This window comes from Hipposideros armiger, unplaced genomic scaffold, assembly GCF_001890085.2.
Source record: "Hipposideros armiger isolate ML-2016 unplaced genomic scaffold, ASM189008v1 scaffold_655, whole genome shotgun sequence".
Lineage (NCBI taxonomy): Eukaryota > Metazoa > Chordata > Mammalia > Chiroptera > Hipposideridae > Hipposideros > Hipposideros armiger.
The window spans coordinates 272,931-299,235 of NW_017732005.1; the positions used below are offsets into that span (position 1 = coordinate 272,931).

At 38.7% G+C, this 26,305-nt stretch overlaps 1 protein-coding gene across 1 annotated transcript in view; it reads left to right on the forward strand.

The window, feature by feature from the left end:
* Positions 1-498: 498 nt before the first annotated feature.
* The window catches only part of NRCAM (neuronal cell adhesion molecule), an 82,448-nt gene continuing 56,641 nt past the window's right edge, over positions 499-26,305 (forward strand). The window contains exons 1-11 of the mRNA XM_019626048.1: positions 499-699; positions 5,959-6,064; positions 7,905-8,101; positions 9,230-9,352; positions 12,463-12,633; positions 13,074-13,130; positions 14,909-15,020; positions 17,789-17,973; positions 19,424-19,555; positions 24,739-24,882; positions 26,143-26,254. Of these exons, the coding sequence (XP_019481593.1) occupies positions 594-699; positions 5,959-6,064; positions 7,905-8,101; positions 9,230-9,352; positions 12,463-12,633; positions 13,074-13,130; positions 14,909-15,020; positions 17,789-17,973; positions 19,424-19,555; positions 24,739-24,882; positions 26,143-26,254 (1,445 nt within the window). The 5' untranslated portion in view covers positions 499-593. The remainder of the gene's footprint in view (positions 700-5,958; positions 6,065-7,904; positions 8,102-9,229; positions 9,353-12,462; positions 12,634-13,073; positions 13,131-14,908; positions 15,021-17,788; positions 17,974-19,423; positions 19,556-24,738; positions 24,883-26,142; positions 26,255-26,305) is intronic.

Genomic DNA, 26,305 nt, shown 5'->3' on the forward strand with positions numbered 1-26,305 from the left:
GGTGTATCTGTTACATAGTCCAGGTGAGAGATGGGGAGGCCTGAATTGTCATGGTTCAGCTGGTAAATCAGTGTTTGGGCTTTGAAGCATGTTTGCGACAATGCCCTAAAGTTTCCCCAAAATAATCTCTAGAATGGAGAAGCCATTTGGCCTCCCCTCTAAAGTCACACTTTCTAACTGACTTCTAAGCCAAGTTTCTGTGATCTATTAGGAATAACATGGCAGCCTTCGATATAAATGCAGATATTTAAAATGGAAAAAAAACATAAAAATGGCGAAGTAGATAAGAGTTTGCTTGACATCACTACAAATATTTCTGACCTGATTTCAGCAGATTTATGAATAAATGATTATTCTAGTCCTGAGAGTTAAATATTTAAAAATCAGCTCCCTTTTAGAGTTCATGTATAATACAGGACTGATTTCCTGTGCTGCAGATTTCTGTTCTTCATTTCCTTCTTTTTAATACACTATAATTCTTATTCTATCCTTTTTCAGTTTCCTGCATGAAAATTATTTAAACATTGCACACAAATCTTTTGTGAAAGAAGAAAAGGAAATTCAGTTTGTGGGTCTCAGCAGGAGTTAAGCTAATGCAGCTTAAAATAATGCCGAAAAAGAAGCGCTTATCTGCAGGCAGAGTGCCCCTGATTCTCTTCCTGTGCCAGATGGTTAGTGCACTGGAAGTACCTCTTGATCGTAAGTATTAACGTTTTAAAGCTGTTAGGCCTGGGAGTGAAAACTGCGCAGCATTTACCATCACTCTGAACTGTGTGAATGGAGAAGGTGTCTGTGTGATACTGAAAAGCTAATCAAAATTAATTTGGCTTTTACCTTCAGCACCTGCTGTTTAAAAAGAATTACGCAGTAGAAGTGGCCATTGAAACAGTCAGACACTTTGTTCCCTCCTTATCATTATCTTTCTCCCCACTCAGGTGCCTTTTGTGTGCCATGGGGGTGGGGGGAGCTAGCCTGAGAAGGAGTGAATTGTGGGCTGCCCTGATCCTCCCAACAGGTGACTCTTTGTAGAAGCTGTCCTGTGAGAAAACCAAATGAATTACTTTAAAATGATCATGGAGACCTCCTCCTCACTTACCCCTCCCACTTCTCCACCCTCTCCCTTCATATGCTGGGAGTGTTCTGGAAAAGACTGGGGGTGGCCTCTCAGCCAACCCCATGCCAACTCTATATCCCCAGACTACCCATAATCCATTTCTCTTGATTCAGAGAAGGCAAAATTCTCCTTTGAATTTTGTATCTTAAATATGAGTTTAGATCTAGAAAATGTACCTTATTTAAAGCCTAGTGAGGGGTCTTCTTTGATTTAAAAAAATGTAATCAAATATCAAGGTATTAATTTTGAGACTAAAACAAAAACATTATTTAAAATGGAGCAAGTAAAAACTATATTAGCCCACACTTTTCCTAATAGTAAAGTGTATGCTGTACTCTCCCTGGTCTGAGTGGCCTGTTTATGTAAAACAAAGATAATGTTGGGTTTTAACTGGTCACTTTTCCTGCAAGTGGAAAGCAGAATTTCAAATCTGAACAATTACTATACTTCAGAATTGATACATCCTTTATCCCTAATCTGCATGACCTCTTTAAACCCACTAGCTTCCCAAGTAGAACCTCTGTTTGGCAAGCTTTCCAAAGTGCAGTGAAGATAGCATTTTCCTGGGGCTATTCAATTGTTGGGTTGTCATTTTTTGCCAAAGAGATTGCAACTGCCAGTGGGAAGACATTAAGAAGAGATGCGGTTTGCCCCACACTTTGTTGAATTCATGTCCTGTGCATCTACAGTCTAAAGTACAATCAAATGCAATATTTTACTTATTTTCCAAAAAATAGTCATTCAGTGACCTTAGTTTCAATTTTAAAAAAAATAAGTAAAATAACCACAACTACTTAAGCCCACTGGAGTTGGACTGCTTAAGTAAGCATTTGCCCTAACAGATATTTAGGAAAGAGAGAAAAGCTTTTGTTCTCTCCTGTTAAATGTACTCCCCTTAATCTAAATGTTCAATCTAACAATCAGAGGGAAACAGTCACCTACGGCTAACTCAATTATCCTGCTAATGGAGAAGAGGCATAACCAAGAAGAAAAGAGAGTCACAGACTACCCAGGCGCTCCTGCATTAACCTTTGCAAGGACCAGAGTGACGGGCAGCCCCGCAGAATCATTTGAATCGCATGCTAATGTAATTTCCTCCCTGCCTCTGAGCCTACGCCCCTTCTACACTCGCTCCTTCTTGGTTGGGGCACTAGCAACCCCCAGGGTGACTGAGGAATTCTGAAGCAGAAATATGCTAACGGTCTGCAAAGTTCAATTACTGACTTGGGGATTAACCATAGACATATAAAACCTAAAACCAGTGGATTTGGCTCTGATGGAACACTGTCATTGCAGCCATGTACCATTGTTAAGTGTTATTACCATGTGCATAGTGATGTCTGACTGAGATAATAGGATCAGACAGTACACAGTATGTGACAACTCAAATTAATTGTAGATTTCAGCTGCTTTTCAAATTGAACATAATTACTTGTCCAGTACATCGATGGAATGGAATTAGCCAATATTATTCCTGGAAGGATCATTTTTTGCCTACAGCATTCCTTTTGTTCTTCCATATGCGATGTGGGATAGCTGCTGCAGAAATAAGCAAAACCGTGAATGGGAGTTTCCTTTCTCTTATAACTTCAACCTTCACTATACTGGTTTTCTGAGGTCAAATCAAATAGACAAGATGCCCCTTTTATCTTCAGGGTTCTAACGTTCTTATTGCTAACATCTGGTTTTCTTTAATCCTGTTTGCCCTCTCACCCGCTGATATTGATGGGGGAAAAGCAAAACTTCTTGATGACTGTAAGTGTCTTTCTGTAATTACTAGGCAGCGTGAAAATTTGTTCATGTCTTTGTTTTTGAATTAATAGTGTGAATTAAATGCACAGATTTATGTATTGTGACTAATGTCTTTTTAAGCATGTGTATTTACTGTGGCTAAACATTTAAATACCAAGAAGCAAGTTTAATATATTCCCTGCATGATTCTGAAGACTCAGGTATTTCCATTTTTCTTTTACCCATATTATGCTCTACTAACTTTTGTGCTTTATTCACATCTGATGTAACTCAATGAGAAAATTCACAGAATTTAAAGAGAATGACTCTCTGGTCCTCAGTGCTATTAAACGTTGGCTGGAATACAGACATGTCTTTTGGTACCTTTTAGAATGTGAGTGCCTGCAGACACTTCACCCCAGTCGGCTTCTGTGTACACTTATTTCTTCTTCAGCTTGCAGACTGTATAGATGGGTGTTTCCAGGTGTCTTCAGTTTAATGGGTTGGAGAATTTGACTATTGTTTTGAAATGTGAAAAGGCAATAAACAGCCCCCCACACACAGTATTTTGAGTGGCTTGCTCTAAGCAAAAACTTCTGCGGCCTCTGACCGTTGGACAGCATCTATCATCTACCTAAAAAATAGCTTTCAAACATTTGTAACACCCTTTGATATTGGATTAACCAGGAAAATTATGTCAAGTCACCTCTTTTCCTTATCACTTCAAAGCATCTGTTAGTTGCCAGGTGACTTAAGCACTGTTCAAACAGGTACGTCGAGACTGTAAACCCCTGGCAGTTAGGGGTGGCAGCTAAGTCAGTCAGCTCTGGTGCAGACGCATGAAGAGAGATTTCTGGGTCTGAAACCACCAGACTTGCACCTTTTGTTTCTTGCATAAAAGCACAAGGAATTGGGCTGAGCCACTCCCAAGAATTCCCTCCCCCAACATCTATGCCCACCATTCCCTAGGTGTGAAATTCCAGGCTTCTTTCTGTCACCCTGAACTCTATTCTCTCAGAGCCTAAAGCATCACTCAAAGGTGAAGCTGGTCCAAATAAAAATGACTATGATAATTATGTCAACATAGCTGACATCACAACCATGATAGGATTGTCACGTCCTAAGACTTTTACACAAACTATTTAATTCTGTGAGTGACTCTAGGAGTTAGACACTACTTTATACCCCATTTTCTCTCTCAGGAAACTAGGTCTTATGGAAGTTAAGAAACTTGCTGAAAGTGTCACAGCTGGTAAGAAAAGAACAGATTAGTTCTTAGCCACCAGACCAAACTGCCAACCAGCATTGGGAACTGACGGGGCTGGAAGAATGAGGGTTCTGGGTGATGGTGGAGGCCGAGAAGAACAGCTGGATTATTGGGGGGGGTGGATCTTGCTGAAGAGAGAGGAAATTGCTACTGTACCGTAACCTGAATTTAACAGGTGCACAATAAATGATGACAATGGTGGGTTAAGCTTTTGATCTGTATTTTAGTTGTCATTAGGATGTGTAGTAAAGGATGTCTGGAGACAGAACAAGAGGAGAGAGCCATGTTTGCAGATGTATAAGACACTGGACATGGACGTGATAAATTTAGCTCCTACAACAATTCACCAAAGTAAAGAAAGAGCTGAGGGCAATTATTAAGCCTGGGGAAATACTTGGTGGGCAGGTGGAAGGAGTTTCACAAAGGAAGCAGAGAGCATGGGCAGAGAAGAAAGGGAAGATCTAGACTATGAAAAGTTTCGATGATCCAGAGGATCAAATGCAACAGGAAAGGAAAGAAGGCTGTGAGTCTGAGAGAGCGCCTTGGAAAAGCTTCACTATGAGAGGAAGGCATGCTGAGGGGGGGGGGGCACTGCATTATACATCTCTGGGGGTACCATCCCCGTCGTGGTCCAGGTTTCTCAGCCTCAGCACCACTGATATTGGGCTCACATAAGTCTTGTTCCAGGGGTACTGTCTTGTATGCTGTAAGATGTTTAGCAGCATCCCTGTCCTCTACCCACCAGATGCTAGTACAACACTACACACACACACACACACACACACACACACACACACACACACACACACACTGGCCTCCAGTAGTGACAACCAAAATTGTCTCCAGGTGTGGCCAAATGTCCCCTGAGGGGTGGAGGCAAATTGCACCTGGCTGAGAACCACTGGTGTGTGTAAAGGGCTCTCCCTGGACGTATGCAAGGCAGTGGCTTCTGCCAGCACAGTTTGGTTCTTTCCTCTGTTTTGTGTCTCCCTAATCAAGCCCAGTTGCTGCTTGAGCAACAAAGGAACTTGAAATAGGTTATTGCTCCAGTCCTTTCCTGTTCTAATGCTCTGTGATTCCAATTTCACAAGAAGGACCTGGCACTCTTCAAGTGACTTGAGCACTGGCCAGCCAGATACCAGCTTTCTTCAGATTAAATTGTTCTTGGTCAGAGGGTTTCCCCCTATGATCTGATAATAAATGATCAGCTAACACGGTGAAGAGTGAAATGAAAATACTGTCACCTATAACAGAGAGAACTCCCCCAATCCATTTATCTTCTAAATAAGATCTTTATCTTTGTTCCTAGTAGCCGCCTTCCTGCTGGCTCTAATAAGACATGTCAAGTCTCTAATTTAACCATCTTTGCAACATTAATTTCTCAAATTTATTTGTTCCCAACATATATTAATTTATATTAGCACACTAATGAACTATAAATCAGTTACTCTCTCCTAAGAAACACAAATTTACCTCATAACTTAAATTTCATTGAAAGGCGTCACTTGAACCAAAGGGCTCAAGGGAATTTCTCATTGTTACATCAGAAAAGAAGCTGTCTTACTAGTAAGTTTGTGCTGGTAATTATTTTCCCAAACTTTCGTGGGGGAAAATGGACTTTGAGAGTATATACAAAGCTACCGAAAGGAAGCTATGGCTTGACTTCAAAGTTTTAGGAGACTGTTAGTTAAAAATTGACTGAGTTATGTGTTGCCACCGTAGAAATGACTAAAAACGTTGGGAGCCTATTTAGTCTAGGGTAAGTGATGTTGGTATAGAAAAAAATGTTGCTATTATGATATTAAATGATATATTTCTTTACATTGTTCTTCTTTCTACAATTAAGTGGTACAACCTCCAACCATTACTCAACAGTCTCCAAAAGATTACATTATTGACCCTCGGGAGAATATTGTAATCCAGTGTGAGGCCAAAGGGAAACCTCCTCCAAGGTGGGTGTACTTTCCGCTCTGTTACAACTGAAATTAGGCATTGATATTAATATTGAGTTAATTTCAGGTCCTGCACATCCTGAAAGTATCATTTATAGGTTCATTATTGTGTCTTTCTGCTTAATTAAAGTCAGCTTGTTCTTCTTGAAAACCCAAAAGATTGTACTCATATCCTTCTGTGAAATGCTCAGAAACTGTGGGGAGATATGGAACAAGCCTGCTCCTGGCTCTAAAGGCCTTATAACTTGGGCAAATCTCTTTTCTCTGGGCCTCAGTTTCTTCTTCTGAGTAAAGTAAGGAAGTTGAATTTGATGACTTCTAAGATTTCTCCTATCTCTAGAGAGGTCTGGAAAATGGCCCTAAGTGGGGTTCCAAACATGGCAGCGTTCAGAACTCAGGATTCCCCAAAAGGATCTTGGCATGAACACTGCATGGCATTCTAGACTTGGGAGAGATATTAGAGACCCATATATTTTATAGATGGGAAACTGAAGCTAGTAGTGCTAGGTAACTTGTCCAGGGTCCCACAGCTAATTAGTGGATGATCTGTAACTTGTCCAGTAATATATAGGAGTTTGGAGAGTTGGATTATTATTAAAATGCAATGTGGATTTTTAAGTAATAAAGAAGTGAAAGTTTCTAAACATTTTTTTTTCTAAGTTTGTCTATTACTGGTCTTACCAAACTATTACAGACTGACACCTCAGAAAAAGTTAACTGGTACTAAATACTTAAGTACATCAAAAACTTTCATCAAACATTTGCTTCAAAACAATGTACTCTGCTGTATTATTAGAAACCGTGTAGCACTCAAGCCCTAATGTGATGTCATGTGATAAAATCCCCCTTCAGTTTCACATTTACTGAATACCTCCTGTAACTGTGTGTAAGGCGGGATTTCTCCCTCTGGACACTATTGATACTGTGGGCCAGATAACTTTTTGTTGAGGGGATGGGGGCTGTCTTGTGCATTGGAGGGTATTTAACAACATCCCTGGCCAGTACCTAGCATATTCCAGGAGCACCCACCAACACCAACTCGCGCCCTAGCAGTTGTGACAACACTGCTACAAGTACAACCATAGTGAAGCTTAGAGAGTCATGCCTTTGTGTGAGGGTAGCCATTTTTTATTTGTGACTAGTTATCAAGTCTTTAATTACATGAGCACTGTGACTTCTATATAGCAGAATCTTTTATAGAGATAAAACTGAGAAATTGTCAGTTGACAATTTGAAATATTTCCTAAGGAATTTACAAAATGACCTTTAGAATGAAAAATTCTCAACATATATATATATATATATATATATATATATATATAATCACCACTTTTAATAACCAGCATTTAAAACACCACTGAACTCATATTTCTTCCCCTCCTCCTGACCTGCACTTTGCATTTTGGTAACGTGAACCTTGTCTGATCACTCATGAAGGCCTTTTTTGTCACATTTCAGCCCAGAGCAAGTTTTTTGTAGATAGGTTATTAACCCTATGAACAATGGAGTTTATAATAAAAATGCTAATGAAGTTCTAAGAGAGTGCCTAAGAGACCTACTTCCTGTCTTTTCTTTGAAAAATGACAGGTAATTTGTGTGCATGATTTCTTTATTGAGTCAAATTTCAGCTAGTTCCAATGAATACCTTAAGATGTGTGGCCAGCACTTTTTCTAAATCATGATTCAATGAAACATTTTAGGTCAGGAGCCGATTGCTCTTTTACTGAATATTAAAATCTAATAATTATTTCTGGAAACCCATAAACTGCTGGGAACTTGTTAAAGAGTAATTCTGTTTTTCTGGACCATGAACAAACTTAATCTTTTATGTGTTGGGCAGCTTCTCCTGGACCCAAAATGGGACTCATTTTGACATAGATAAAGACCCGCTTGTCACCATGAAGCCTGACTCAGGAACCCTCATCATTAACATCATGAGTGAAGGGAAAGCAGAGACCTATGAAGGAGACTATCAGTGTACAGCCAGGAATGAACGGGGAGCTGCCATTTCTAATAACATTGTCATCCGTCCATCCAGTAAGTGGGACTGTCCACCCAACAGTTGGACCTTTTTAAAGTGTGGCTCCGAGACAGCATCTGTTACATCATCCAAATACCATTACAAGAAAATAATGGCATTGATTCCAATACTCCAACTTTGTTTTGCATAAAAATTATTGCTCCTTTCCACTTTACCCTAAGTTCCTCAGCCTAGTGCTTTGTCAAGACAAAATGTCTTTTATGCACTTGTAAGTCCAGACTAAAACACTAGGAGTAAGAAAAATGTGTCTTCTTCAGATTGATCTAATTATTTTCTCATGTACTTTATGTACAAGCAAACTTCCTACTGCCAGATGGAAATAAATTCAGTATGAAATGGGTAACTGGGTCTAAGTCTTATTTTTTTTAAACATTTTTGTTTCAAAATTTCACTAGAAATAGAGTGGCCTGGCTCCCTTGATACTTTGTGGCTCTTTTGTGCAGTGGTCCCTTACCCAAACCCTCTCAACACCCCAAGAGCATGTATTTAAAGAAAAGTGACCATTTTCAGTTCTGGTCATTTTTAAAGCTTTTTGAATTATATGTGTAATATGTGTTCATTATATAAAAAATTAATTACAAATGAAAAAGAAATTTAAAAATTGTATCATTGCATTCAAGTAAATAACTACTGCTCTTTCCAACTTTTTCTAGACACATATATTTTGTTTAAAACGAGTTCTTCTGAAGTACTATTTTATAACCTTCTTTGACTTACCTATGATAATGTATATTCTCATGTCACTCTCATAAGTATACTTATATAATATACTGTATGATATTCAAAGGTGTAGGTGTACAGTTATTTAACAAATCTTATATTTACATGTTTTCTATTCTTTTGTGGAGAACATGCTTGTAGAGAAATTATGTATCTTAATGATTCAATTAATATAAGTTCTTATGCTTGGAATCACTGACTCAGAATTTATAGTCTTAATGGCAGTAAATGAAAATTGTCATTTTTTTAAAACTTTTATCACTGTATTTAAAAATCATTTTCTTATTATCTTAATGTACATAAATCCCAAGTTACTATTTCCCCAAAAGTTTAGTTTGTCTTTCTTTCTAGTGCTCCTTTTCTTTTTAAATGTAGAAATAAGGGGAGTTACTATTTTTTTCTAGGGTCACCATTGTGGACCAAAGAAAAACTTGAACCAATAATACTTCAAAATGGCCAGCCCTTGGTACTTCCCTGCAGACCCCCAGTGGGATTACCACCACCTATAATATTCTGGATGGATAACTGTAAGTTTTAAAAATATGAATTTTCTTTCTTTAAGAGTCTTATTTGTTATCATGATAAATTATTAGCTCTTGTGATTTATAAAATGTTTATAAAATGTTTTAGAGATATTCAGGAAAATAAATGCTCATTGAAATAAATAGCACGTCATCTCATTCACTCACTCAATTTTAAACCACATTTTCTGCTCTCACTGAGCTGACATTTTATGCAGTGGGAATACATGGGGTGGAGAAGGAAGCAGACAATAAATGCATTTAGAAAATACATGTCGCTTGGTAATAAGTACCGTGAAGAAAAATAAGAACAGTTTTTAGCAGAGGCTTAAAGGAATGACCGAGCAAGGCAGGTCCCTAAATCTCTGGATGTGAAGGGAAAACGTGCGAGTCCCTAAGGCAGGAGCACCCGGTGTGTGTAAGAGAGGGAGGCCAGTGCGGCAGACTGAGTGGGCCAAAGATAAAAGTTTGCTCTAACATAATTTTCATTTTTGACTCTTCTGATTTGAAAGCACTCAGAGAAAGTGTCACAAAGAAATGGAAAATAAATATATACATGAGGAAATGTATTTTTCCTATTATTACATTACACCTTTTACGGATTTTCAAAGAATAAGTAATAAATCAAATGTAAATGAGTGGTGTATGACATGAAGAATAACAGTATCTAAATGTCATTGCCAAAATGAGGCCCATATTCTGGTCCTTGATTCTTATTCAGAAATGATGACCTTTTCGCTTAATGAAGAGAATATACATGTAAAGTCTCAGGGTCATCTGAATATGTAACTAATTTTTTTCCATATTATACTGCTGGCTACGTCATTTACATACATTTTAGGCTGTTGGCATAGCATCTGGATCTTTCAAATGAGATAGCATCTGGAATATATGAAAAAATTCAGATCTGTATAGTATTCTTCTTGCGAGATGACATTATCAACTTATTCCTATCTGCATACATTTTTTTTTCAAACGTAATGCGAAGGAACTCAATGGGCACTTTAATTTGATCTACCAGCACCCATCTATAATAAAATACAGCCGGAGAAACTGAAGAGAATAAATGTATGCTTATCTTTGACTCTTTCTATTCACTAAATAAATGTACATATTTTTTCTGAGTTATTTTTAAAATAATCCTTTCCCTACGGATTAACAATTCAAACCCATGAATTTATAACCACTAGCCAAATCACCATCTTGACCAACATGGCTAACCAACATGCCTTTTTATTATTATTATTAAATTTATTGGGGTAACATTGGCTAGTAAAATTATATAGGGTTCAAATGTGCATTTCTATAATACACCATCTGTATATTGCATTGCGTTCTTGCAAGCTGTAGCTCCACATTTCCCTGCCTTTTCCTGCCCAAGGGAGCTGCAGATTTTAACCATAACTTAGCCTTTCATGACATGTTAGAAGGGGTGCCTGCGCAGGAGGAGCACAGCTGCGACTAGACTGGTGAAATCCTCTGCTCTGACACACCCTGACCCGAGGCACCTGGGATGTGCAGTCTTTCCTAGTTCCCTCACTTCAGAGCTGAAGAATTCTCCCAGTGATGGCTCTGTGAACTGAATTAGAAGCTCCATTTGCCCGTTAGCCAGCCAATTGTAAATTTATATGTAGATAAGTGGTCCCACCTCCCTGCGTCCTTCATCTACTTAGAAAAATTTTCCTCCTGAGGCTAGACAGTTCCTTAACTGGACCTGATAAACCAGAAGCTGGGAAGTCAGAGTGCCGACAGTTACTCATTTAATGACAGCCTCTGTGAAGGGCTTGGTGCAGTCTCAGGGCTGCAGCAGTAGACGACAGTGTCTGTTCTCCTGGAACTTAAATTAGCACAGGAGACAGGCAATAAGCCAAACATATGACAAGTGAAATATGTTGTATGTTAGAAGGTGATAAGTAACTCAGAAAAGAAACGCTAGAGGAGGTGAGGAAGGCTGGGTAACGGAGGGGATGGCCTCTGAGTGGCATGTCTGCAGCATTAAATAGTGCCATCATTGCACCCTATTGTTCATTGTACATCTGCTGCCTGATTCTTCACTTAGATCCCAAGCTCAGACAGGGCAGGGACCCTAGTGTACCCGCACCTTGCCCAGGGCCTAGCTCACAGGTGCTATCACAGTATTTGGTGTCCGACTGTGTATGCAGGTGCAACCCAAGTTCACATCCTGACTTCCTTAATGTACTGTATTTTGCCATGTATAATGCACACTCTTTTGCCCAAATTTGTGAGGGAAAATAAGGATGTGATTATACATGAGTAGTACTAATTCTGTATCTATATAAATGTTTTCAATTAATTTATCAATGCTTATGAGTTAAAAGTGTAACTCTAGAAATCAATAACGATATCCATATGCAAAATAGTACCTGGGAATACGATAACGGTTTTGTTGAACTTATGACAAATTTGCAACGACACGACAACAAAGAGTTCTTTGCCTTCTATGATACGTAAATATTGTAAATTTGTTACCAGTACATAAAATTTCTTGTACCTTCTATCTGTTCTTGTGTTTTGTAATTATTTGATACATAAAATTTCTTATACCATAATATGTTAAAAAATAAATGCAAAAATTCCTTTATAATGCAAAAAACAAGTACTAAATGTAAACAAATAAATATTTGAATTAAAAAAGTAAAACAATATTTTTCCCCTGAAAGTTTGGGCCAAAAACATGGGTGCGCATTATACACGGGAGCGCATATATGGCAAAATATGGTATTTTCTAAGGCATGTGTGTATATGTGCTTAATAATTAAGGACTAATTTAAATATTAGGAAAAGTCATGTAAACTCTTTTGGTAAAACATGTTTTGGCTTATACTTGCTTAATAAAACACTTCACTTGTACAACTCTAATCTCACCTCTGCCCCACTCCAGAGAAATTAGTCAGGCAGGTATCACTGGAGTTGTAATGTCATTTTGTCGTTGTTTTTGTTGTTTACAGTTATTTGCTTTTACTCAGAGAGCTTTACAGATAAAAAAAATGTCAAGTGAAATTCACAGAACTATTAGTAGATAACTTTATCTTGCTAATTAAGAAAGTGACCACTTTATGGTGGAATGATCTGGATATCTCTCTGCCTTTTTCCAGCCTTTCAAAGACTCCCACAAAGTGAGAGGGTTTCCCAGGGTCTGAATGGAGACCTTTATTTTTCTAACGTTCTCCCAGAGGACACCCGTGAAGACTATATCTGTTATGCCAGATTTAATCACACTCAAACCATACAGCAGAAGCAACCAATTTCTGTGAAGGTGATTTCAGGTAAGAGTATAGCTTCCTGAATCTCTCTTTCAATGATGTTTACAAGTATGTGCAAAATATATTAACTACCTGTGAATAGTGACTGAAGAGCACACACCTGAATACTGTATTTTAGATCTTTTGCTGTCATTACCATTACTGTTTCCCTGGTAACTTTCTGAATCTAGTGGGAGTTCTGAGCATTTGCGCGTGCTGTATGCCCCGCGCTGCCTTTACCTGGCAGTCCTGCAGCTTCGGTTATACGGTCACATATTACTGGTTGGGGGTGGCCGAGTGAATTAACGAGTTAGTCACCTACAATGTAAAGCACTGGTTTTAGGTGGTAGGGATGGCACTTGGTTAGTGTAGCTGTGTACGTTTGCTTTTGTTGCCCAATATTTTTTTTTACAATACCTTCTCCCCTACTTTTTACTTTCTTCATAATATTTTGTTTATTTCAGTGGATGAATTGAATGACACTATAGCAGCTAATTTGAGTGACACTGAGTTTTATGGTGGTGAGTTATGGTGATTGTAATTGATATCCTCTCCTTCATTGTAGAATTTAGTTCACTAACTTCACCTCCATGGCTATTTAACCTTATTTTTTTAATGAAATTTTTAGTTACATGTTTAGTACCACCAGAATAAATGTGTGTTTCTTCTGAAATTTATAAGCTTGCAAACATGTCACTAAAACATGTTCCATGTTGTATGTATAATAATTAAAATTATTGTAGCTGTTTTCATGTAAATAACCATTTCACATGATTTGGAAAAAAATCTTTCATGTATATTCAGGATTATATTTTTCATTTTTTGTCTTGTTCATACATTTTTCTCTTGAACTAAATATAAGTATTGGCAGGCTGCATTAACCTGTTAGAATACCAACTCATCAAAGTCTTAGTAACTTTTAACAACTCAAATTAAGTGGATTTTGATAGTAAGTCATCACATTTCCCATCTGTTTTCATATGACATCATCAATATCACGTAATTAGCAGTAGTATTTCTCTTAGTTTTGCTTCAAATCCAGTCACTATCTTGAGTGGCAGTAATTTTTTTTAAAATAGAGCATTTAACTTCATTCTTTTAAAAAGAAAAGAATTTGATTTCCTTAAGGGAAGTATGGCTGTCAGGTACATAGTCAATCAATGAAAATTATGGGTTCTAGATATGGGGTCTTCTTAATTATCTTATTAATTTTTTGCCTTTGAGATATGAAGTAAAAAACATCAAGGTATTATCCACGACCAGAGTAGACATGCCACAACTCCTGTCTTACTTTATTTCACTTTAATATACTACTGAAAAATATAGGCCTCAAAACCATTCCCAAAGCGATTTCAGAGGGGTAAGGTTTCCTCTACTATCTCTAAAATCTTAGGAAAACTCTAATTTTTTTCAAGTAATACCGTCTCTGGTATTCAGTTTTTTCTTCTGAGAAATGAGAATAATTGATATATTACCTTTCATTATTTTTTTGTGAGCATCGAATAGTTAATGCATTAAAGTATTCAAAATTGTAAAGACCTATAGAACCTTAATATAGTATGATTTCTACTTTAAGTTTTTCTGAGAGGCCGTCAGAAGATAAGGTCACATTTAGGCAACGTCTCCATAAAAAAGAAGGTGGCCTGTGTAAATCTCCCTGAGATCTCTGACTTCAGCCCTCTTTATTTTTTCACTGAGGAAACCAATTTCAATTTCTATTCTTAATTTATGACACAATTTGCCAGACCTCTGTCAGTGACTTGCTAGTTTTGTTTGCAGTTTGGGGGTTTTGGTATTCTAGATGTCCACTACAGATTTCTCTCCATGGTTAATCAGTGGAACTGACTATAATATCATCCCTAGTGTAAACCTTAATACACCTTCCATTATTGTACTTTTCAGAAAAATCTGGCATCTTCCAAAAGGTAGACAGTTAATTTTTGCTTTGACCTGAGCACTAACTTTAAATGACAGATAGTTTGAGAACATGATTTTTCTTTCCATGTCTACATTTTGAAAATTTGCCTAACTACAAAAAATTCATAAAAATGTAACCCACATTAAAGAAATGTGCAAAAGGAAAATAGTCCTTACTATTAGTGCTCTTGCAACCAGAATTGTTTCTTTTTCTGGCCGAGTGAGCAACTGCTATTTGTAAGGCAGAGAGTATGCAGTTGTAGTTCAACAAATTCCACAATGTTAAATGGTTTCAAAAGGGATTAGATTTTTTAGACAGTGACTATGTTTCTAGAAATACATATTCATAACTTCTAATGCATATTGATTTTCTCCTTTGCAGCTAAATCAAATAGAGAGAGGCCACCAACATTTTTAACTCCAGAAGGTAACACAAGTAACAAAGAGGAATTAAGAGGAAATGTCCTTTCCCTAGAGTGCATTGCAGAAGGACTGTGAGTTAACACTTTCTGTCTTGATGTACATTTCTTATAAAAATAATAAATTGGTAGAGAAGTATTAATATCACAGGAAGAGTCATGTCTTGCATCAAGAGAAATCTGATAATTATTTCTAAAATAGGTCATATGACTCTCATATTATTAAAATATTTGATAGTATAATAGTGTTTCTCTTGAAGTAAATATCAGTAATGACCTTATGACTGCTATAATTATAGTTTTGCTACTGTGTGTAACAAACCACTTCAAAATTTAGTGGCTTATTGGCAATAGCTACTTATCATTGATCATTTGTCTGCAGGTCTGCAGGGAAGTTGTGTTATAATGGTGTAGGTGTGGCTGATTTCGGTTGAGCCAGCTTAGAGGTCTGCTAGGTGGCTCAGTTACGGTTCGCAATTCTGAGGGTCTGCGGCTGATCGAATGGAGGATCGCTGAGCTCTTGGCCTTGAGTTTCTCACATCCCTCCAGCAGTCTAGCCCAGGCTTATTTTCCTAACAACAGAAGCACATGTGACCTCTTAGGACCTGCGTTGGAACTGTCACACTGTCCCTTCCACTACTTCCTATTGGGAAGTCACGAGCCCAGCTTCTTTGCAAATGTCTCATCTAATCGCACCTCAAAATTGATGCCACCCCAGAACCCATGGGCCCTTGACAGGAGTTGCAGGGAAGTCTTCCTCGCTCAGATACAAGAAAAACTGTTTCATTGGGTACACATTAGAGGCAAGCTTCTGCATAGTCTCCTCTTATGCCTGGCACAGAACAAGCACTATCGGTATGGGCACATTTGCTGCAAACATTTGCTAGAACCTCAGAAACATGCTGTGATCACAGGTCATGACCTGTGCTCTCCTTGACCTGCTAACTCCATCGTCTCACATTCCTTCACAGAATCAGCCTCCAGGAGTTAACTTTACTGCAGGAGACATGTGGAAACCTCTTCTGGCCATGTCACGAAATCACACTACACACTCCAGTTCCTCAAGCAACTGAAAACTAGAAAAACAAAAAACAAAAACCCTCTTAAAGATATATTAAGTATATATCTTTCCCACCAGAATTAAAAACAAAAAACAAAACCCTTGCAATTTTCATCATCATTGTGTTAGAAAGTGGGTTACTCTACCAACCTTCAACCTTTTGGAAGTAGAGGTACCCATTCTCACAATTTAGTGATTTCCCCTTCCCACAATGATATATTATATAAAAAAACTAGAATATGGTCAGTATTTGGAAATTTCATAAAACGTACAAAAATTTTTTTAAATGTTGGAATGTTATAAAACAAAGAAAGATAGCACTTACAAATGACAAGTGTAAGACTCATAGAATCAAAATATTTCTAATTCTTAGCACCTGCTCAGTGGAGTACTGGGCATCAAGAACAATTCCTGGGTTGGTGAAGGTATGGCCTCATGCTTTTATCCGCATCACCCTCTCGTCTCCAGACCATATGAGATGCAGATTAATCTGACTATAAGGAAACGCCATAGTATGCTACATGTGTGTAGTATCTTCAACTTTTTAAAATGATTTTACATTTTCTATGTTGACAGCATCTTATTTTAGAAGTCATTTCATCAAATATATATATATGTTTTATATATATATGTTTTATATATAGATATATATGTTTTATATATAGATATATGTTATGTATATATATATATATATATATATATATATATGTTCAATTACTTTTATTCAACCAAATAAGCCAAAATCAATTCTGAAAACCATCAATTAATCCCACTTGCTTTTCTAATTACAAATATTGTGATATTCTTGAGGGCTTTGACCACTCTTTTTCGTCTTTATCTTCCCAACACGCAACTCAGTGCTTGGTCTATAATTCAGTGATAAGTAAATGTTTGTGTCAAATGGATTTTTATTTAATCCTCATGAAAACCTTCTAAAGCTACTTAATCAAGTCAAGCATTATCATCCCCATTAAGACAACTAAGGAAACTGAGGCTCAAATTGGTCAGGAATCCAAGGTCAGAGCAATTTAGGGACATGGCTAGGACTTGGAAGCAGATCTTTTAGCTCCAAGTCTGTGTTATGGTTTTTCTTCTGTCCCTATATTTCATAATTTAGTAAGAAACACAGGTGAGAGATAGTGTAAGTAATCCATGCGTTTGATCTATTCTTATCAATTGTATAACATTTTAAAATATCACTAATAATGAAATTAAGAAAAGAATACTATTTCTCTCATCACTTCATTTACATCATCAGATAACCTGCTATGAAATAGAAAAGTTGCTCATTTGATATGGAAATGTGTGTAAAAGTTCATGGGCACAAATATGTATATCATCTCTTTCTCTGTGCATTTTAAAACCTAGCTGATAAAAAATTATAACTTGATATCATTAATTCCATGGTAATTCTTTTGATTGACATAGTACCTTCATGTAAAATTTTCCAGGAGTGCCTCATTGATCAGGACTTTGAAGAAAATAATTAGGTCCATTCAGTAAGGTAACTCATGCTAGCATTCTCATTGCATCACTGAAGTCAAAGTTTATGATGTGCCATAAATTAGTATATTAGTTCTGCTTATGTGTAATGGTAGCTTACAGCCTTAAATATAAGGTTTTGAGCATTATTTATAAAACTGTGATGGTAGTTGAAGTATCTATGTATTTCTCATGATCTTTATATAACGAATTTGTTATAAACTTGCAGGAAAATTCATCCTCAAAAAAAAGTTAGGTAAACTTATTTTTTTGTAACATCATTATTTATTTATTTTATCAGGCCTACCCCCGTTATATACTGGATAAAAGAAGATGGAACACTTCCCATCAACCGAACATTTTATAGGAATTTTCAGAAAACTCTGCAGATCACTCAGGTTTCAGAAGCAGACTCTGGAAATTACCAATGTATTGCAAAAAATGCATTAGGAGCAATCCATCATACCATTTCTGTCACAGTTAAAGGTATGCCATTATTTAAAATGCATTGCTCTTGCCTTCCTGAGTAGCCCTAAATCTTGAATTAGTATGTCTTTGGTATTTTTCAATAATAGTAAATGTAAGTTTATGTCAACATTCATGGTACCTTGAATCTCTTCTCATTACCATTTATAGTTTATCTAAATCAGGTTAAAAAGTCACTCCCTCAAATCTTCCTTACAGAAGAATCCCAATTAATAAATGTAGAAAGAATGAGGGAAAGAGAAAATCACCATTAGAATCCCACAGTTATAACTGCTGCAGGCAAGAACCAGTGATGAATGCTAAAGTTAGTGGATGAAAATGTAAAGAGAAACAGGATATTTGCATAGCCTCAAAGTATTTCTTCTCCCCCACCAAAAAAAAAAACAACAACAACTTAATCACTGAGGTGGTTTTAACATATGGGTACACATTTTTTTACTACTCCTCCCTTAAGGAGGTGGGGCTTACTTTCCCTACCCTTGAGTGTGGGCTGGACTTAGTGACTCACTTCTCATGGAGTGTGGGAAGCAGAGAAATAGTAACTTTACAGTGGATAAGCCTAGCAAGCATCACCTTCACCAAGTGATCAAGATTAACACAACCAGTAATAAGTCATGTTGATATCATGTACACCCTATATGATGTAATCAGAGGGCCCATCACCCCAGGCCTCAGTTTAATCCTGAAAAAACAGACAAACCCAAGTTGAAAGATGTTCTATGAAATAACTGATCCGTATTCTTTAAAAGTCGCAAGGTCGTAAAAGACACTGAGAGACCAAGAAACTGTCAGATTGGAGGAAACAAAGTAAGGAGATGTGACAAATAAGCGCAATGTGGTGTCCGGGACAAGGTCCGGGGACAGAAATAAGACATTAGTGGAAAAGCTGGGGAGACATAGTGAAGTTTGTAGTGTAGTTAATGGTGCTGTACCAATGTTAATTTCTTGTTTTGATAACTGTGCCATGGTTACATAAGGTGTTAATAGAGAAAGCTGGGTGAAGGGCTTGTGGGAACACTGTACTTGTACACTAACTTTGCAACTTTGCAAAAATGCAAAGATTTTTAAATTGCTTCCTAATTTTATAATTACATATATTCTATGGGGCTCATATTTAAATTCATGTGTTTTAGCCCTATCCTTACCTGTAAATTGCACTACAACCTTAGATAAATCTGTCACCTCTTTGATGTCTGATTAATTTAATGTAAAATGAGATGGTATTTGTATCAAAAAAGTCTAAAAATAATGCATAGGTGTCAGTGAGTTGCTTTAAACATTCTTTTGAAAATCTGAAGGATTCTTTGAAGCATCACTTATAAATGTCTTCACTCTAGAAAATTAAGCTAACAAATGTTTTGTAAAATACTTTTATTCTTAAAATAGTTCAGTATACTAAATTTGCTAAAATACTTATTTGATTCAATTTTTTTTTCTTTCTTCAATAAAGCGGCTCCATACTGGATCATGGCACCTCAAAATCTTGTGCTGTCCCCGGGAGAGGATGGGGCCCTAATCTGCAGAGCTAACGGCAACCCCAAACCCAGAATTAGCTGGTTATCAAATGGAGTTCCAATAGAAAGTAAGTTTCCTTGACTAGCTAGCTTCAGTTGCGGTATATTTTCAGAGCATAGCTATATCTCAACAGGGAACAAAATGGTGATAAAATAATTTAGGTTAAGGAAGGAAGCCATGTGTAAGTTAAACAGACACCAAATTACCTTTAGATTTTTATCTTACTATCTTTAGATGTTTATTATAACTGAATATTGTGTACTATTAATATAATGGTATGTTAATTGGGACTTGGGAATATTTCTTTGGTTTTTTACATGAATCGTAGGAAGAATGACAAGATCAGATATAAACGTCACTGAAAAGTTCAGATTATCTTCTTTGTTCAAAATGTGAAGTGGTTTGTGGAAACATCACAGGAGTCAGAGGAGATGGGTGGGAAGGCTAGGAATAACAGAGCCAGTGGCTATGACAAGGATCAGAAACATGGCTGTCTTATTTAAAGAGCTGTCATTCTTGAGTATAGACCAGATGTTCTCAAGTTCTCCAAGCTTCAGAGGTCACAGTCCCATTTAATACCCAGAGAAGAGCACATCCTCTGACCGTGGTCATAAGTGGAACGCTCAATCTTTGACGAGTTTCCCTCCCCAAGTATTGCTGAGATCATCCTTGAGCAATTCTTACACCATCCTGGCTGCTGTGTTTCACCTCTTCTGCCATCTTCCCTGGACCTCTCCTGGCTCTTTCCCTCAGCCAGCTGTTCCAGACTGCCATTCTGCTGCCCATAACTGTCCCCCCAAACGTTGCCACAGACCCTTCCATTAGCCTCCTAATCACAGCTGAGACCAGTTTACAAAACTCACTTGGATGCCTGAGGAGAGTAGGAGGAGACTGCAGCAAAGGATGAGAGAACTGGACATGGATAGTATACCGCTCTGCCCCAAGTTCACAGCCATGGTCATCCACAGAGCCCACCGATCTCCATTCTCTTGACCCTGCTCACCACCAGCGCTGCCCACAGGAGAATCTTGGACTGTTTTTCCCTTATGGGAGTTCAGACCCTCTCTTGTACTCAGAAAGAGAGAAAATTAGTTTGTGTTTAAAACCCAGCCTCAGGTTCACCTTCCCGTCAAAGCATCGTAATTTGCAAAGATGTTCTTTACTCACGATAAAGACGACCTTCAGGCTTCTGATAAGAGCAGCTTGGATCTCCACTGCCTTCGAGCCAGAATCTAAAGTGGTTCTACTTTGACACAACCAAAAGGTTCTTGAAACTGGCTTTCTGGAAATAGTCTTTATTTACCCTAACATGAATCTAAACACTGCTGGCAGATTTGAACTGGCACACATACTTGTTTCTCAATCATCAAAGTCACATGACCGTGGGCCTGGACTGACCAAGAGCACCTTGTTTTGTGAGTATTTGTTGGGAGCATTTGTGTCACTCAGTAGTTATCAGATGCAGTCACGTGCAGCACAGTGACATTTCGATCAATGATAGAACAGGTCCCCGTCGGTAAGTGGTGCGTGACTGCACTCTGAAACCCACAGCCTGAGTTTACTGTAAAAGGAAATGTGCTTCTGGGAGAAAACAGATTCTAAACAGGCCAGCAAATGGGGTTTGGATGTTCCCGCTCCCAATTTTAACCATGATCAGAATCAGGAAGAACTGCAGAGTACTTTGTGCTTGTGCGTTGGGAAGCTGTTACCATCTCAGAGGCATATGAGTGAACGTGGAGAGAAAAAGTGGAAGAAAGCCCAAAACTAAAAACAAAAAACAACAACAAAAAAAAACATTTTATGGGACAATACCTGATTTTCTCACGAATGCGTACAGAATGGCGATAAAGAAAGGAGTGTGCTCAGCACTTCACCCCCGCACTCTGCAGCTCAGAGGATCTGCCCATTTACGGGAGATTAACCTTAACCCTGCACCTGAGATCTGGCTTCACTGAAGCTAAGTGGGAGCGGCTGCCATCCAGCCCCTCAGCGGGAAAAGCAGGCAGCCAGGGAGTGCTGGAGAGAGAAATCCTGGCGCTGGCAGCCAGAATGCACTCATAAGCAGGGAACTTTGAGATGGAGGTGGGCCAGTGACACAAGAACAAGAGGAAATTAGGTAATGAAGCTGATCTTTCCCTCCTGATTCTCTCGGCGTGTTGTCCTGCAAACCCATCATAGGCAGCGCCTCTCAGGGAACCTCGTCACTCCAGTTGTAGTAAGAGTTTTGAAAATGCACTCATAGATACTCTGCTTTAAATGAAGTATTTTGGGGGAGGATCAACAGTGAAAGGCCTACATTTTTTGAGGGGGTGGCACAGCACAGTGCTCCTGGGAGACAAGTTAGGCCCTTCTTCCGTACCCCCAAATCACCTGATTAGGTCCAGAGCAGAAAGAGTTGGAACAAAATCGCTCAAATTATGTTCCACATAAGTTCATTTCTTCTATCCCCAAAGTATTTGTTGAGTCCCCACTAGAAGAAAAACAGGAGGCTAAGCTAGGATCCGAATTCTACGGTGCCTACAGATCCAGGACCCCCCGATGTCTGGTGTCCCTCAGAGCTGTCACTCTGGTGGACAAGCAAGGACAGAAAGACCTTGTGGCCTGGCAGCAGACGGGGGCCCCGTGGGGCCGGGAGCAGGGGCTGTATGTAGACGCCAAGGTCATGTGAAGCATCCCTGGAAGATGTCTTTCTCTGTATTTGGTGGCTGAGCTACATGTGTATGGATTGCTACTTGGAATCCAGTCTCATAACCAAGGGGTGATGAGTCTGAGGCACCTGATGGGGCCCCCCATCGCTCTCCGCACAATAAAACTGCAAGATACCACTGCTCTCCACCCTCGGCCTCACCAGCTGGTCCATCTACAGCTTTTCCTGAGTGGCCTCTTGGCTACACACTAAGTCATAAACAGCTAAGTTCAAAATGAACCCTACATGTGTGGACTCCCCCTTATCCAACATAAGGAGTAAGTGAGAAGAAAACTGTCAAAACATTGCTAAACGTTCAAGGAGCCCTGTGCCTCTCCCCTTTCTACCCTGCTTGATAGTTGCCCCACGAACTTGGAGGCCCCTAAACAGAATTGCCTTCGAAGATCGGGACCGTTCTGGAACCAGGGGACTGGGGCTTGTTTCTCGTCTGCATTTGCTGAGTCGTGCCCCCCATGCGGCATCCAGCGATGGTGGGTCTGGTGGGAAGGATGACAGAGAGGCAGAGGGGGGCAGGAACGAGCAAAGCCTGCTCCAGCATATGGCCGCACAGCACTGGCATGGTAAGGACCCCCACCTTCGCGGGGGCCTAGGCTGCACCCCGGAAGGAAGCTGGCAGCACAAGCTGGCTGCTGACAACACCTTCCACCTAAGAGGCTGCAGAAACCTTGGGTGGACCAGCTGCTGTAGGTGAGGCAGGGGACAGCTGTGCCTCTGCTGTATCCCCGCCAGATGCCACATGTCCCCGGCAGGTGCCACACAGCAGAGACACTGTAAGGAGGCCATACTACCAGATACATAGCATCCCCATTCCTGACTTGTGGTCACTGACACTCCTCCCACCTCTGTAGGCTCTGGCTGCCAAAGGCACGTAGTGCTATGAAAGGAGAAGGATCAGGGAGAGAGAGGGGTACAACTGCGGTGTTGTTAGCAGAGTACAGCATTATTGATTTGTGACTGTGCGTTTCAGACCTGGAACCTGCTGCTTTATAAAGCTAGGGGAACTAACTCAGAAACTGCCTGGGCTCTAATCTGAATGTCCCACAGGACTGGCCAGGTTACTTGAAACTTTTCTTGAAGAAAAAAAAAAAAGACTGTATTAAATATGGAATTTTCCCAAAACCATGTAAACTATTGTTTAAACAACCCGCAGAAGTCAGGAAAAAAAGAGCAGAGTTGCAGAGAGCTGGTGCCAAAAAGATCTGATTTTACTACGTGACCTGCGGTGTCTGGGAAGAGGCGGAAGTAGAACCCAGGACCAGACAGGAAGTGTCCCAGGCCAAGGCCATGGACACCATGGTTCCTGTCCCCTGACCTCTGTCCTAGGAGGCAGCAGGAGAGCCTAACACTTGGAGACCTTTAATTGTACCCCATAGCAGGGGTGGGGATGGGGGGAGAAGGTGCAGGGATTAGAAAGTACAAACTGGTAGTCAAAGTATAGTCATGGAGATGTGAAATACGGTATGGGCAATATAATCAATAATGTAAAGATTATGTGGGGTATAAGATGGGTATTGGATTTACTGAGGTGAACATTTCATAGATTATATACATGCTAACCACTGCACTGTACACCTGAAACTAATAAAAAAATAAAATAAATAAATAAAATAGAGAAAAGATGTTGTTTAGAATGAAAGTTAAGTCTACTTAAGTGGTTCAAGTTGCAAGAGCAGTTTAAGAGAAAGAGTGCTGGTATTTAGCTTTGATTTTGATCAGCAGGCCCAGACACATACCAGTATCCCCTTTAGTGTACTTTTAAAGCAATGTAAGGTCACAGCCTCAGGTTTAGTATTCACAAAAAGGAATTTATCTCCAGTAGCACTTCCAAATTGTTGGGCATGCCCTGGACCAAATTCTCACATATTATGTTACCCGTCCAGTTCCATTCCACTTAAATAAGGACCAATCCCGGTCTTAACATTTTTTTAAAGTACTTGAGAAATTTTAAGTACCTTTAAGAGAAATTTTACACAATTTATTTCTATATCACCCTCAGGAATTTTCAAAGCAGGAAAATAAATATTTTCACATTTGATTATTAGGACTATATTTATTTATTTACTGATTTATTTATCTGGTTAGATCAATAAAAGAATCTTAAAATACAGATTTGAATGAGGTAGAGGGTTTGTATATTTTTTGACTAGCTTTTACTGTCTGCTCTTGATAATTAACTTTCCTCCTCATAAATAACCACAGTTTCTATGTGAACAAGGCAATGTTTTCCTGAATTTATATTGCCATTTTCACTGAACTTGTGCTTTTCTGTTCCTGCATCCCTCAAAATAATATTCAGTCATACAGACTCAATCCACTTAAGAATAAATGAATATCGAGTATACACCTAGGCTGATAAGTGATAACTAAATTCTGAAGAATAAAAATTATGGCTTCTGCCTGGGTTCTTGGTATTGTCCTTCTTACTGGATATACCTAAATCAGTGTGTGTTTCTCTTCTACTTACTATAATGTAGACCTCAAGCTTTACATCTTCTAAGCAAAGAAGAATAAATATATATTTTTTTATTTTTACACCCAAACAGTTGCCCCTGATGACCCCAGCAGAAAAATAGATGGCGACACCATCATTTTTTCAAATGTTCAAGAAAGATCCAGTGCCGTCTACCAGTGCAATGCCTCTAACGAATATGGATATTTACTGGCAAATGCATTTGTAAATGTGCTGGGTAAGCTCTTCGTTTATTAAAGACATGGCAAATTAAATTAATGACTTCTGTTCTTTTCCATTCATTCAGCAAAAATGTATAGAGCATCTGCTGTGTGCAAAGCACAGCACTTGGAGCTGTAAGGGATGAGGGAAGATGAATCAGATACAAAGCTTGCCCTAAAACCCTGTTCTTAACATTCCTTCATAACACAGTTTTTTATAATGGAACATTCTTCCCTGTAGAAATAATCAAATAGTCAGGCTGCTCCATTCACAGGTAGGTAGATTAAGTGGCACAGCCTTCAACAGGAGAAGAGCACTGGTCTGCCGTTAGTAACGGAATGTTACTGCTGTTCCATCCTTAGAAACTGACAAATTTAACAGTTTCATGATTCTAATTTTTTGAAAATAAATCATTAATCATAATGTTTGGCCTTTATCCAAATCCCAGATGTGCATTTCTTTATTACTTCATAATAATGTGCTTAGAAAGCTATGATGTACTCAAAGATTTTCTGAAATAGTATATGTGAATACTGTATTTCTTATAATGAACAAAGCTACCAAAATACCAAATTTGTTCAAAGTTTATGTGAGAATTGTTTTTGTGGTACCAGGGAATTATATTTCAACTCTTTAAATGTAGTTGGCTCCCTTTCAAACAAAATTAAAGTTAGGAAGCTAACCAATACTTGGTATTTTTCCTTTGTGCTAAAAATGAAGGTCAGTAAATCAAAAGAAGAGAGCTGAGCAGTTAAGATATTGGTGGATGTTTAAGAAGCAGTTTTTCTTTCTGGATCTGATTTTTCGTCATCAGCAGTCTGGGTTTTTCTGCTGGCTTGTGTGTTCCCATCACTCCCACCCACCCATCTCCATCATCAAAACCCTGGGGATGTAATGGGCCAGCCAGTCTGCCAAAATGTACTTACCCATGATTTTTGTGCCAAATACTGTGCGAGTTTCTGGGGAGAAAGCAATACACGTCTCACTCCCTGCCCTCCAGGGACTCACAGTGTAGGAGGAGACACATAAATAAATCAGTTATTAAAATACTGCGCCTGAGCAGGAGGTGGGGCACGCGGCACAGGGAGAAGACTTGTATTTTTCCACCTTGAGTGACTGGTAGTGTCACACCTGTAGAGAACATAAGGCAGAGACATGCTGATTGTGCTTTACCATAAACTCTAATGGCCTTCAAGCAAAATGCAGTAAAACACACAGCGGGCCTAAATGTCTATTTGATTTTAATATTTACTTTATATATTTTAAATGTTTTCAGCTGAGCCACCACGAATCCTTACACCTGCAAACACACTCTATCAGGTCATTGCAGACAGGCCTGCTCTACTAGACTGTGTCTTCTTTGGGTCTCCTCTACCCACAATTGAGTGGTAAGTATTGGTCCTATTTCTTTTTAGTAGTTACATCCACGAAAGCCTTCA